Genomic DNA, 13,962 nt, shown 5'->3' with positions numbered 1-13,962 from the left:
AGTGGCTTCAGAAATTGGGTTAAGAGATTTCGGTAACATCTGCCCTTTCTTTTTTTCTTTTACTTTAGGTTTGGAGCTAGCAACTCCCTTTTTATTTGACTTTTTATTCAAAAATTAATAAAAATATCTCAGTAGGGGCCACTGATTCAGCCTCAATAAAAAATTCCTAGCGACGTGAGCGCGTGCCGAGGGCCCGAGCCCCGAGGTATATTCTGTTTTAATGTATTTTCCCGTTTCTTTTTGAGTGGCCATTTCATCCATTAGACTAGTCACAATGCATAGTATTGTATAGTAGTATCATGCGTATGATACTACTACATGTTACTATCTTCATAATGCATGGTATCATGTATTAGTATCATAGTCTTCATATATTAATTGTTTTGTAGAATCTCAATGCAAATATATGTACAAGATTTATTTGACATTAATTTTTCTAGTAGTATGTGATATGATACAGTATTTACCTATGATACTAGTACTCTCTCTCATCCTTAATTGCAGTGGCACATACTGCCTATGATACTCGCATTGTGGGTACTCTTAGAGCAGGTCTAACAGACCCCGTAAAAGGGGCAAACCCGTATAATAACCGCCGATTTGAGGGTTTCGGCTCTACCCGACCGTCTAGCACACCCCGTAAAAACGCCCCCCGCATCGTTTTTTGCTGTTTTGGATTACGGGGCGGGTCGTTGCCCCCTACTTGTGAGGGCTGGGAGCGGGGATAGTGGGCGAAACCAGTATCGCCCACTCCACTGCGCGCGAAGCATTTCGCTGAAGCCAACCGCCACCGCCGCCCGATCTCCTCCCCCACGCCCTTCCCGGCCGGATCCCGCCGCCTACCGCCGGCGATGCATCTCCTCTGGCCGCGGTGATCGATGTCCCCGTCGGAGCTGCGCCGAACGCCGGCGTGGTGTCGGCCATGATCTCCGCCACCATCCCGTCAAAGAGGAAGAGGTTTCCGAAGCAATTCTTCGAAGCTCCTTGATACGTCTCCAACGTATCGATAATTTCTTGTGTTCCATGCCACATTATTGATGTTATCTACATGTTTTATGCACACTTTATGTCATATTCGTGCATTTTCTGGAACTAACCTATTAACAAGATGCCGAAGTGCCAGTTCCTGTTTTCTGCTGTTTTTGGTTTCAGAAATCCTAGTAACGAAATATTCTCGGAATCGGACGAAATCAACGCCCAAGTTCCTATTTTCACCGGAAGCATCCAGAACACACGAGAACGGCCAGAGAAGGGGGACAGGGCCACCAAACCACACCCCGGCGCGGCCAGGGGGGCCGCGCCCCCCTATGGTTTGGGCAGCCTGTGGCCCCTCCGACTCCGACTCTTCGCCTATTTAAGCCGTCGTGACCTAAAACTTCGATACCAATTGACGAAACTCCAGAAAGACTCCAGGGGCGCCGCCGCCATCGCGAAACTCCAATTCGGGGGACAAAACTCTGTTTCGGCACCCTGCCGGGACGGGGAATTGCCCCCGGAGCCATCTCCACCGCCGTCTTCACCGCCATCTTCACCGCCGTCGCTGCCTCCATGATGAGGAGGGAGTAATCCATCCCCGAGGCTGAGGGCTCCGCTGTAGCTATGTGGTTCATCTCTCTCCCATGTACCTCAATACAATAATCTCATGAGCTGCTTTACATGATTGAGATTCATATGAGTTTGTATCACAATTTATCTATGTGCTACTCTAGCAAAGTTATTAAAGTAGTTCTATTCCTCCTGCACGATGTAATGGTGACAGTGTGTGCATCCGTGTTAGTACTTGGTTTATGCTATGATCATGATCTCTTGTAGATTGCGAAGTTAACTATTGCTATGATAATATTGATGTGATCTATTCCTCCTACATATGCATGAAGGTGACAGTGTGCATGCTATGTTAGTACTTGGTTTAGTCTTTTGATCTATCTTACACTATAAGGTTACTTAAATATGAACAAATTGTGGAGCTTGTTAACTCCGGCATTGAGGGTTCGTGTAATCCTACGCAATGCGTTCATCATCCAACAAGAGTGTAGAGTATGCATTTATCTGTTCTGTTATGTGATCAATGTTGAGAGTGTCCACTAGTGAAAGTGTAATCCCTAGGCCTTGTTCCTAAATACTGCGTTACTACTGCTTGTTCTTTGTTTCTTGTGTTACTACTGCTGCAATACTACCACCATCAACTACACGCCAGCAAGCTATTTTCTGGCACCATTGCTACTGCTCATATATATTCATACCACCTGTATTTCACTATCTCTTCGCCGAACTAGTGCACTTATTAGGTGTGTTGGGGACACAAGAGACTTCTTGCTTTGTGGTCGCAGGGTTGCATGAGAGGGATATCTTTGACCTCTTCCTCCCTGAGTTCGATAAACCTTGGGTGATCCACTTAAGGGAAAACTTGCTGCTGTTCTACAAACCTCTGCTCTTGGAGGCCCAACACTGTCTACAGGGAAAGGAGGGGGAAGTAGACATCAAGCTATTTTCTGGCGCCGTTGCCGGGGAGGAAAGGTAAAAGGTACTCACACTCCGGACCTCGGCTGCCAAGCTATTTTCCGCCATTGTAAGTACTCGAAGCTATTTCCTTTAGATCCTGCAATTGCAACTTTTTGTTTCTTGTTTACACTAGTTAGGCATAATGGAAAACAACAAAAAAATTGGTGAGCTTTTTAGTCTTTTTCCTGATTTAGAATTGTTTGATGCGAAAATTAAAAAACCTATGGAACCTTATTTGCATGATAGTAGTGATGTTATTAGTATGAATGCAATTACTGCTAATACTATGGATAAGTCTAAGCTTGGGGAAGCTAGTTTATATAAAGATAATCTTTTTTGCTCCTCAGCTTTGGAAGAAATATTTTGCTCTGATAATGCTTTATCTCCCATATGCGATGATTCTAATGATGCTTCTGATATTTTAATTCCACCTACTGAAAGTATTCCGTATAAAATATCTATGAAAATTATTGAACGTGTTATGGACAACCACTATAAAGGGGATGGAACTGTCCATCCTAGAGATCATTTACTGTTTTTGCATGAATTATGCGGGTTATTCAAGTGTGCAGGTATCTCTATGGATGAAGTGAGGAAGAAGCTATTCTCTGTTTCTTGTCTGCAGTAAAGCGGCGCATTGGTATAAATTGTTGGAGAATAGACATTCTCTTGGTTGGGAGGAAATTGCATCTCTCTTTTATTCTAAATTTTATCCTCCTCATGAAGTGCATATTGATAGGAATTATATTTATAACTTTTATCCTCGTGATGGAGAGAGTATTTCTCAAGCGTGGGGGAGATTGAAATCACTAATGCTCAAATGTCCCATTCATGAGCTCCCCCGTAAAGTTATTGTTAATAATTTTTATGCGAGGCTTTCAGGACAACACAAGGACTATCTGGACGCGTGTTCGGAGGGATCTTTCACAAGCAAGGAGGTTGAAGCTAGGTGGGATCTTCTTGATCGGATTGAGGACAACGCTGAAGGATGGGAGAACGACAAAGGTAAAGAGTCAGGTATAAATTATGATTATGAATGCATTGAAGCTTTTATGGATACCGATAAATTTCGAAATATGAGCGCTACTTATGGTCTTGACTCTCAAGTTGCTGCAAATCTTTATAAAGCCTTTGCTTCTCATTTTGAATTGCCTAAAAATAATTTTGATAAGTATCATGAACCTTTTAAAGAGGCTTGCATGAAGAATGAAGTTGTTGTTAATTATTGCAATAAGCATGCTCAAACTCCTAAGGATGCTATTTCCTATAAGCATGTTAATTTTTGTGGAATACATAGACCTTGTGGAATTAATCAAGTCAAAAATGAATATTGCATCCATCATATTAATGAAAAAACTAGAAAGTGGTTTAGGGTTCTAGATGATCTTGGTAAAAAAGTTTGTGCCCTCTATCCTTTTATTTGTGAAGTTTGCCATGAAGTGGGTCATTTTAATTTTCAATGCTCCTCCAATGATAATTTGAACCCAATGAGTGCTGCAAATTTGTATTGTGATGATGAAATTACTCCTAATCAGCATGATGAACTTACTTTATTTTTGGGGTGTGAAGAACTGTCGAGAAAAATCTCTTTGTTACATATGAGTGATCTTGATATTGATGATGTCCTGCATGGGTGTTTTTTTTATTGCATTGATAATAGCCATACAAATACTTACATACAAAATATTTTAGAAGATGACACCTTGCCAAAATATGATAGGACCGCTGTGTGTTTTCAACTAATTAATGAAAAGGAGGGGTCCTCCCAAGTTTCTTCTATTGTTTCTGAAAATAAATCAGGTTATGCGGACAAGCTACCCTTCAAGCCTCTTCCTCCTAAAGAAGGGAACGAGGAGAAGGAAGAGAAGAAGAAGAAGAAGAAGGGAACGAAGAAGAAGAAGAAGAAGAAGAAGAAGAAGGAGAATAAAAAGAAAGAGGTAACGGCGTATCCCCGCGTGAATGAGATAACGCTAAGTAACCGTAAGTATGTTGCTCCTAATGATTATTGTGACAATGAATCTGAATATGATGATCTTCCTATGCCCTTTACATACATTAGCGATCATGATTTGAATGAGCACACTACTTTTGATATTGCAAATCTCTGGGAAACTAATTCTGAAAATGATGATAATAATTGCCATAGTGTCAGTGCTATCCATGCTTCCTCCCATAATGATATAGAAAGCTCTAAGCTTGGGGAAGAGGTGTTTGAAAATCCTTTTGCTACTGATCATTATGTGTTTGATACATCTCCTTCTAATAACAATGATGGTATGGACACATATAAACCGACTGTGAAAGATAACTATTCTATTTCTTATGATGACACTGTGCCTCCAATCTTTGATGATTATTATAAAGAATGCTATGATATAGGTAATAACTATCCTTATGAAAATTGTCATAGTCATGATTGGATTACCAAAAACAATTCCCTTAATATGCAACTTGTTTACCATATTCAAATTCTTGATAATAATCTTGCTCCAGTTACTATTAGTGAGAAGAACTCTTCTTATGCCAAAATTAATGATACTTCTATGCATATGAACCATGATAAGAATGTTTTAAGTGATGGGTATATTGTGGATTTCATCAATGATGCTACTGAAAGTTATTATGAGAGAGGGAAATATGGTTATATGCATCTTAATAATATTAAGTTTCCCCTCTTTATGTTGAGAATCTTGAAGTTACTCGTGTTTTATCCTCTTATGCTTGTCACTTTGTTCTTCATGAATTCATTTGTGTACAAGATTCCTCTGCATAGGAAGCATGTTAGGCTTAAATGTGTTTTGAATTTTCCTCTTGAAGCTCTCTTTTGCTTCAAATACTATTTCTTGCGAGTGCATCATCAAAACTGCTGAGCCCATCTTAATGGCTATAAAGAAAGAACTTCTTGGGAGATAACCCATGTGTTATTTTGCTACAGTACTTTGTTTTATATTTGCGTCTTGGAAGTTGTTTACTACTGTAGCAACCTCTCCTTATCTTAGTTTTGTGTTTTGTTGTGCCGAGTGAAGCCTCTAATCGAAGGTTGATACTAGATTTGGATTTCTGCGCAGAAACAGATTTCTATCTGTCACGAATCTGGGCTTTTTTCTCTGTAGAAAAATCAGAAAAATATGCCAATTTACGTGCGTGTTCCTCAGATATGTACGCAACTTTCATTAGTTTTGAGTTTTCTGATCTGAGCAACGGAAGTATTTATTAGAAATTCGTCTTTACGGACTGTTCTGTTTTGACAGATTCTGCCTTTTATTTCGCATTGCTTCTTTCGCTGTGTTGGGTGGATTTCTTTGTTCCATTACCTTCCAGTAGCTTTGAGCAATGTCCAGAAGTGTTAAGAATGATTGTGTCACCTCTGAACATGTGAGTTTTTGATTATGTACTAACCCCTCTAATGAAGTTTATGAGAAGTTTGGTGTGAAGGAAGTTTTCAAGGGTCAAGAGAGGAGGATGATATACTATGATCAAGAAGAGTGAAAGCTCTAAGCTTGGGGATGCCCCGGTGGTTCACCCCTGCATATATCAAGAAGACTCAAGCGTCTAAGCTTGGGGATGCCCAAGGCATCCCCTTCTTCATCGACAAATTATCAGGTTCCTTCTCTTGAAACTATATTTTTATTCGGTCACATCTTATGTGCTTTTCTTGGAGCGTCAGTATGTTTCTTGTTTTTGTTTTTGTTGAATAAATGCTTGTGTGGGAGAGAGACACGCTCCGCTGGTTCGTATGAACACATGTGTTCTTAGCTTTTAATTTTCATGGCGAAGGTTGAAACTGCTTCGTTAATTATTATATGGTTGGAAACGGAAAATGCTACATGTAGTAATTGGTATGATGTCTTGAATAACTTGACATTTGGCAATTGTTGTGCTCTTGTTTAAGCTTTTGCATCATATACCTTGCACCTATTAGTGAAGAAATACATAGAGCTTGTTAAAATTTGGTTTGCATGAGTGGTTTCTCTAGAGTCTAGATATTTTCTAGTGAGGTGTTTGAACAACAAGGAAGACGATGTATAGCCTTATAATGCTTGTAATATGTCTTTTATGTGAGTTTTGCTGTACTAGTTCGTGCTTGTGTTTGCTTCAAACAACCTTGCTAGCCTAAACCTTGTATCGAGAGGGAATACTTCTCATGCATCCAAATCCTTGAGCCAACCACTATGCCATTTGTGTCCACCATACCTACCTACTACATGGTATTTTCCGCCATTCCAAAGTAAATTGCTTGAGTGCTACCTTTAAAATTCCATCATTCACCTTTGCAATATATAGCTCATGGGACAAATAGCTTAAAAACTATTGTGGTATTGAATATGTAATTATGCACTTTATCTCTTAATAAGTTGCTTGTTGTGCGATAACCATGTTCACTGGGGACGCCATCAACTACTCTTTGTTGAATTTCATGTGAGTTGCTATGCATGTCCGTCTTGTCTGAAGTAAGAGAGATCTACCACCTTATGGTTAAGCATGCATATTGTTAGAGAAGAACATTGGGCCGCTAACTAAAGCCATGATCCATGGTGGAAGTTTCAGTTTTGGACATATATCCTCAATCTCAAATGAGAAAATTATTAATTGTTGTTACATGCTTATGCATAAAAGAGGAGTCCATTATCTGTTGTCTATGTTGTCCCGGTATGGATGTCTAAGTTGAAGAATAATCAATAGCGAGAAATCCAATGCGAGCTTTCTCCTTAGACCTTTGTACAGGCGACATAGAGGTACCCCTTTGTGACACTTGGTAAAAACATGTGCATTGTGATGATCCGGTAGTCCAAGCTAATTAGGACAAGGTGCGGGCACTATTAGTACACTATGCATGAGGCTTGCAACTTGTAAGATATAATTTACATGATACATATGCTTTATTACTACCGTTGACAAAATTGTTTCATGTTTTCAAAATCAAAGCTCTAGCACAAATATAGCAATCGATGCTTTTCCTCTATGGAGGACCATTCTTTTACTTTCATTGTTGAGTCAGTTCACCTATTTCTCTCCACCTCAAGAAGCAAACACTTGTGTGAACTGTGTATTGATTCCTACATACTTGCTTATTGCACTTATTATATTACTCTATGTTGACAATATCCATGAGATATACATGTTACAAGTTGAAAGCAACCGCTGAAACTTAATCTTCTTTTGTGTTGCTTCAATGCTTTTACTTTGAATTATTGCTTTATGAGTTAACTCTTATGCAAGACTTAATTGATGCTTGTCTTGAAGTGCTATTCATGAAAAGTCTTTGCTTTATGATTCACTTACTCATGTCATATACATTGTTTTGATCGCTGCATTCACTACATATGCTTTACAAATAGTATGATCAAAGTTATGATGGCATGTCACTCCATAAATTATCTTTGTTATCGTTTTACCTGCTCGGGACGAGCAGAACTAAGCTTGGGGATGCTGATACGTCTCCAACGTATCGATAATTTCTTGTGTTCCATGCCACATTATTGATGTTATCTACATGTTTTATGCACACTTTATGTCATATTCGTGCATTTTCTGGAACTAACCTATTAACAAGATGCCGAAGTGCCAGTTCCCGTTTTCTGCTGTTTTTGGTTTCAGAAATCCTAGTAACGAAATATTCTCGGAATTGGACGAAGTCAACGCCCAAGTCCTATTTTCACCGGAAGCATCCAGAACACACGAGAACGGCCAGAGAAGGGGGACAGGGCCACCAAACCACACCCCGGCGCGGCCAGGGGGGGCCGCGCCCCCCTATGGTTTGGGCAGCCCGTGGCCCCTCCGACTCCGACTCTTCGCCTATTTAAGCCGTCGTGACCTAAAACTTCGATACCAATTGACGAAACTCCAGAAAGACTCCAGGGGCGCCGCCGCCATCGCGAAACTCCAATTCGGGGGACAGAACTCTGTTTCGGCACCCTGCCGGGACGGGGAATTGCCCCCGGAGCCATCTCCACCGTCGTCTTCACCGCCATCTTCACCGCCATCGCTGCCTCCATGATGAGGAGGGAGTAATCCATCCCCGAGGCTGAGGGCTCCGCTGTAGCTATGTGGTTCATCTCTCTCCCATGTACCTCAATACAATAATCTCATGAGCTGCTTTACATGATTGAGATTCATATGAGTTTGTATCACAATTTATCTATGTGCTACTCTAGCAAAGTTATTAAAGTAGTTCTATTCCTCCTGCACGATGTAATGGTGACAGTGTGTGCATCCGTGTTAGTACTTGGTTTATGCTATGATCATGATCTCTTGTAGATTGCGAAGTTAACTATTGCTATGATAATATTGATGTGATCTATTCCTCCTACATATGCATGAAGGTGACAGTGTGCATGCTATGTTAGTACTTGGTTTAGTCTTTTGATCTATCTTACACTATAAGGTTACTTAAATATGAACAAATTGTGGAGCTTGTTAACTCCGGCATTGAGGGTTCGTGTAATCCTACGCAATGCGTTCATCATCCAACAAGAGTGTAGAGTATGCATTTATCTCGGCGGTTAGGTGAGCACTGTTGAGAGTGTCCACTAGTGAAAGTGTAATCCCTAGGCCTTGTTCCTAAATCTGCGTTACTACGCTTGTTTCTTGTTTCTTTGTGTTACTACTGTTGCAATACTACCACCATCAACTACACGCCAGCAAGCTATTTTTACGGCACCGTTGCTACTGCTCATATATATTCATACCACCTGTATTTCACTATCTCTTCGCCGAACTAGTGCACTTATTAGGTGTGTTGGGGACACAAGAGACTTCTTGCTTTGTGGTTGCAGGGTTGCATGAGAGGGATATCTTTGACCTCTTCCTCCCTGAGTTCGATAAACCTTGGGTGATCCACTTAAGGGAAAACTTGCTGCTGTTCTACAAACCTCTGCTCTTGGAGGCCCAACACTGTCTACAGGGAAAGGAGGGGGAAGTAGACATCACTCCTGCAGCGGCGGCCGGCGAACAGCGGCGGCAGCTTCGCCGGCCGCCGCTTCACCGGGCGAAGCCCCGCCGGCTGCCAAGAAGGCGGGCAGGATGAAGACCAAGGCGGCCGGGCCGAGGGGCGCCGCGCCGGCCAAGGTGCGGACAAAGGCAATCAGCCGCATCGGCCTCGCGCCTCCACCGCCCTCCAAGGCCACGCCCTCTCCTCCCTCTGTTCCGTCCGATGCGCCGCCCGCGCCGCCGCCATCCACCATGGACGTAGACAAGGTGTTCGATGTTGAGTCCACAACATCCTACATGGACATGCTCAACGGTTTCGCGGTGAATTTGGACGCCGGTATCGATGCATTCGATGGGAAGTGCAACGTCGAAGAGATTTATGAGGTGGAGGAGGATGAGGGTGACGAGGAGGAGGTGGTTGAGGTTGATCCGGCTGCCGCCGGTTCTTCGTCGACGCCGAAGCCACGCACGGCGAACTACATCGAGATCGAAGACGCCATCTTGGTCCGTGCTTGGAGCAAGGTGGGGATGGATGCGTGCACCGGAGTGGACCAAGGCGGCAAGCGCTATTGGCAGCGCATTGAGGATCGGTACCACCAGCTGAAGCCTCGCACGAAGAGCATGGCGGACAGATCCTACCGCTCCCTTGAAGGCCGATGGAACATCATCAAGACGGCTTGTTCTCGTTGGAGTGCTGCCATGGATCAAGTGGCCGACAACCCCCCTAGTGGATGCGTGCCGGAGGACTATGTAAGTTTTCCTTGTGTTGATGATGTGGAAACATCACAAGCTATCCATATTATGTGTTGATGATGTGGAAACATCTCCTCATACTATTGTTGTGCAGCCCAAGTATGCTCAACAACGGTACAAGGACATGGCCGGCTCGAAGAACAAGGAATTTCAATTTCAACATTGCTTTTCCATCCTTCAACATCTTCCTAAGTGGAAGTTGCTGGACAACGAACCAAAGTGCAAGAAGGAGGCACTTCTCACCATGGATGATGAAGCGGAGGACATGAGTGGGAGAAACACCGGCAAGCCCGAGGGCAACAAGAAGGCCAAGGAGAGGGTCAAGGTAGAACTTGAAGCAGCTACCTTCCGGGAGAAGTTGGATCAACTCATGAAGTCCAAGGAGGCATTGACGATGAAGACGTTGGAGACCAAGCTCCTCATCACCGACAAGAAGAGTGAGGTGAAGCTTGCCAATGTGCAAGCAAGGAGGGAAGATGCCAAGTTGAAGGCCGAGCTTGACATGAAGCTGATCGCAGCCAAAGAAGCCAAGGCTATGAAGGAGCTCTTGGCCGAGGAGAGGGAAATCATGATGATGCGCACCGACGGCATGGACGAGGATCAGCTGGCGTGGTGGAACGAGACCAAGGCGGACATCATTGCGAGGAAGAAGGCTGCGCGTCAAGCTCGTGCTCAAGGTGAGTCTCCGACGAGCGGTGGCGCCGGTGGCGATGGATTCGTTGATGCTTGATCACATTTGGGAACTTCCAATGATCGCGTTGTGATGTTAAAACTATGAATTATGCATTACATATTTTGGATGTGCTATGTTTGATGTAAAATTGTTGTGCAAATTGCTGTCTAAAACCCTGTTTTGAGGGGCCGGAAACTCGGACGAGCTAGCAGAACCCGTATCCCCACCCCGTAAAGCAGAATATTCTTTAGGCCTTGTTTGGTACTAAAGTTTTAGTGGGGATTAGCGGGGATAATCCGCTCCAAATTTTAAATCCAAACTTATCCCCAATTTATCCCTAATGCATGTTTGGTGCTAGAGTACGAGAGAGTTTAATCCTCACTTATCCCCACTTTTCCCCAAATTTTTAGTGTAATTTTTTCAATCCCCAATACTCTACCCCTACCTAGTGGATTGGGGATGGGGTTTTGTGGGAATTGGGTGACAGCAGTGATTCACCCAATACTCTAGAGTATTATTCCCGCTAATTCTCACTAAAACACTAGTACCAAACAAGATCTTACGGATTCTGCTAGCTCGTCCGAGTTTTCGGCCGGTGAAAACCGGATACAGCGCCCTCTCCCGACCTCCGCCGGCAAAGGGGCGGCGCGCCGAGCCCGACCATTCCACTCCGCCTCTACCTTCTTCTCCTCTCAAGCTCCTCCAATGGCCGGGACCGCTCGCACCGACGCCGATCCGGACATTTCCCCACAGGAGGCCCCAGAATCGATGGAGCGCCTCCAGCGGGTCCGCGCGAACCTCCGCCTCCCCGACCGGCCCTTCTTGGCCCCGTCCGCCGCGCACGACCGCGGCCTGCACGCCCTCTGCCTCCTCGCCTTCGTCCGCCTCGACCTCTCCGTCTCCGGCGCGCCGCGACCCGACCTAGTCGCCGAGCTCGTCGCCAACTACAAGTGTACACCCGGCTGCAACGGGGGACGCAGCTCCGTCCGCGGCAAAGAAATCGAGGTCTCCCTCGATGCGTTCGCCGAGACGCTCTGCCTGCCGGGAAGGCCTACTTTCCGTCCCCCGGCCGGCGTGGATCCTGCTGCCGTGGCCTTGGCCGCCCAAGAGTTCGGACAGGTGTACTTCCCGGCGCCGACGAAATACCGCGGCCTGGTGGATGCGGCGTTGGGGGCTGTGAAGGATGGTAGGGCGCATGAGATCGACTGGAAGGTGCTCATCTGGGACCGAGTGATGGCGGAGATGGAGCATCTCATTGAGAATAACATCGCGGCTGCCGACGCCGACATGGTGAGCTACTACGGCTTGTATCTGCAGAGGCTCATCTGGGCCCAGAGGCCGGAGCTCCTCCGGCTACCACCCAAGAAGATCGATGCCACACTCGACATGGCATCTAACATGGACATTGTGCCATATCAAATGATCCAAGCCACACCCAAGCAGCTTGACGCGGGACGAAAGCAGCCAGGCGAGGAAGACAACGACATGGAAGCAATGGAGTCACTCAACCAGACGTTGCTTGCAAAGGAAAGAAACAGCAATGACGAGTTGCAACAAGCTCGGAAGGCGTTCATAGAGGTAAAGTGAGGAACCAATGCCGGCTTTGATTCTGGATGCATGCATTTGATACTTCTAGCTATAACATATCTCGATATTTTTGCCTTCAATTTTGCTTGCGATGGATCTACCGCATTATCGCAGGCTTTGCAGAAATTCACAAATGGTCGGTCACATATAGTTGTCAAAAGGATGGGCGAGATAGACCCTAGAGCGTTTGCGAATGCGTACAGAGCAAGTGCACCAGATGAAGATGCGCAATTAAACTCTGCTGTTCTTTGTTCCAAATGGCAAGCAGAAATTGCAAACCCACAGTGGCATCCTTTTAGGATAGTCACGGTGGATGGTAAACTGGAGGTATGTGAATTGTGGAAACTCTAGTATCCATGTTGATAGGCTTAATGACTTAATTTCTGGAAAATTACTAACATGCTCTAATACAAAACTTCCGTAATTCCACCTGAAAATGCATACCTTCTTTCCCTCTTATTTAGGAAATTCTCTTGGAGGAGGATGAGAAGCTCTGCAAGTTAAAGGAAGAACACGGTGAAGAAATCTACGCCTTGGTAACCAAGGCGCTGCTTGAGATCAACGAGTACAACCCCAGCGGACGCTATCCCGTGCCAGAGCTGTGGAACAACAAGGACGGCAGGAAAGCCAAGCTGGTGGATGTTGTCCACTTCGTCCTGAAGCAGTGGCAGTCTCGCAAGAGGAAGCGTTGATCTGCAGTCTTGAGGCGTGTCCTGCTTTTGCTTTCACAATACTTGTACATGTGATCGGTAGTGCCAGTGGATTAGTTAAGAGGTCTAGTGGTTAACTGGTTCTTGATGATCATGCGCGGAACTACATTACTGAGCCGTGATCGCCTTTTGTTTCCTAGCTACCCAGAGTTTAGCTAGATGCTCCTGTTGTATAGCCTTGCCATGGGATGCTGGTACTAATCTAACAGATGAGTATGTCATAATACACTATATAAAAGCTAATCAAATTAGTGTCTCCTAAAACGTTTTGGACACTGTAGATCCTCTATTTTCTATCAATTGGTTAGCCACGTGTGTACTTATCTCATGCGGACTGGTCAGATTTTCCATTTAGGTCTCTATTTTTACCATTTAGGTCTCTATTTTTAGTCAATCTAAGTTTCAGGTTTACCGGCTACTAGCTATTCTCCCGCATGGGTTGTGGATTTAATTTACTTAACTGATTAAAAATACACGTTTCCATCTTTCTATCTTCAGCCAACTGATTAAGAATCCACGGTCTCCTTTACATCCCTGTGCCGTATTACACCCCTCTAGTAGAGCATCTCCATCGCCTCCTGCGACAAAGTCAAACTGGGCCATCGCTTTAACGACAAAGTCACAACAATTGAAGCTAGCAACCAACTTGCCATCGATGCAGATCCGTACCAGCGGCCAGAATGAGCAGATCATCATCCCAAGACGAAACTACCAGGTACGAGGAATGCATAGCTCCAAACTGCATGGTGAGGTCCGCAACCGGCAGTTTAACCCGGTATTTGAAGGCCCATACCTCGCTGTCATAGT

At 44.4% G+C, this 13,962-nt stretch overlaps 1 protein-coding gene across 1 annotated transcript; it reads left to right on the top strand.

The window, feature by feature from the left end:
- The first annotated feature begins 11,482 nt into the window (after window positions 1–11,482).
- LOC127299389 (uncharacterized) lies at window positions 11,483–13,369 on the top strand. Its single transcript, XM_051329345.2, has 3 exons — window positions 11,483–12,436; window positions 12,560–12,772; window positions 12,910–13,369. Exons 1-3 carry the CDS (start codon window positions 11,564–11,566, stop codon window positions 13,135–13,137), a joined length of 1,314 nt encoding a protein of 437 aa, XP_051185305.1. The 5' UTR covers window positions 11,483–11,563; the 3' UTR covers window positions 13,138–13,369.
- Window positions 13,370–13,962: the final 593 nt, after the last annotated feature.

The sequence above is a fragment of the Lolium perenne genome, chromosome 5, assembly GCF_019359855.2.
Source record: "Lolium perenne isolate Kyuss_39 chromosome 5, Kyuss_2.0, whole genome shotgun sequence".
Lineage (NCBI taxonomy): Eukaryota > Viridiplantae > Streptophyta > Magnoliopsida > Poales > Poaceae > Lolium > Lolium perenne.
The sequence above is the reverse complement of the archived record's forward strand: the minus strand, read 5'-3'. Positions and strand labels throughout refer to the sequence as shown.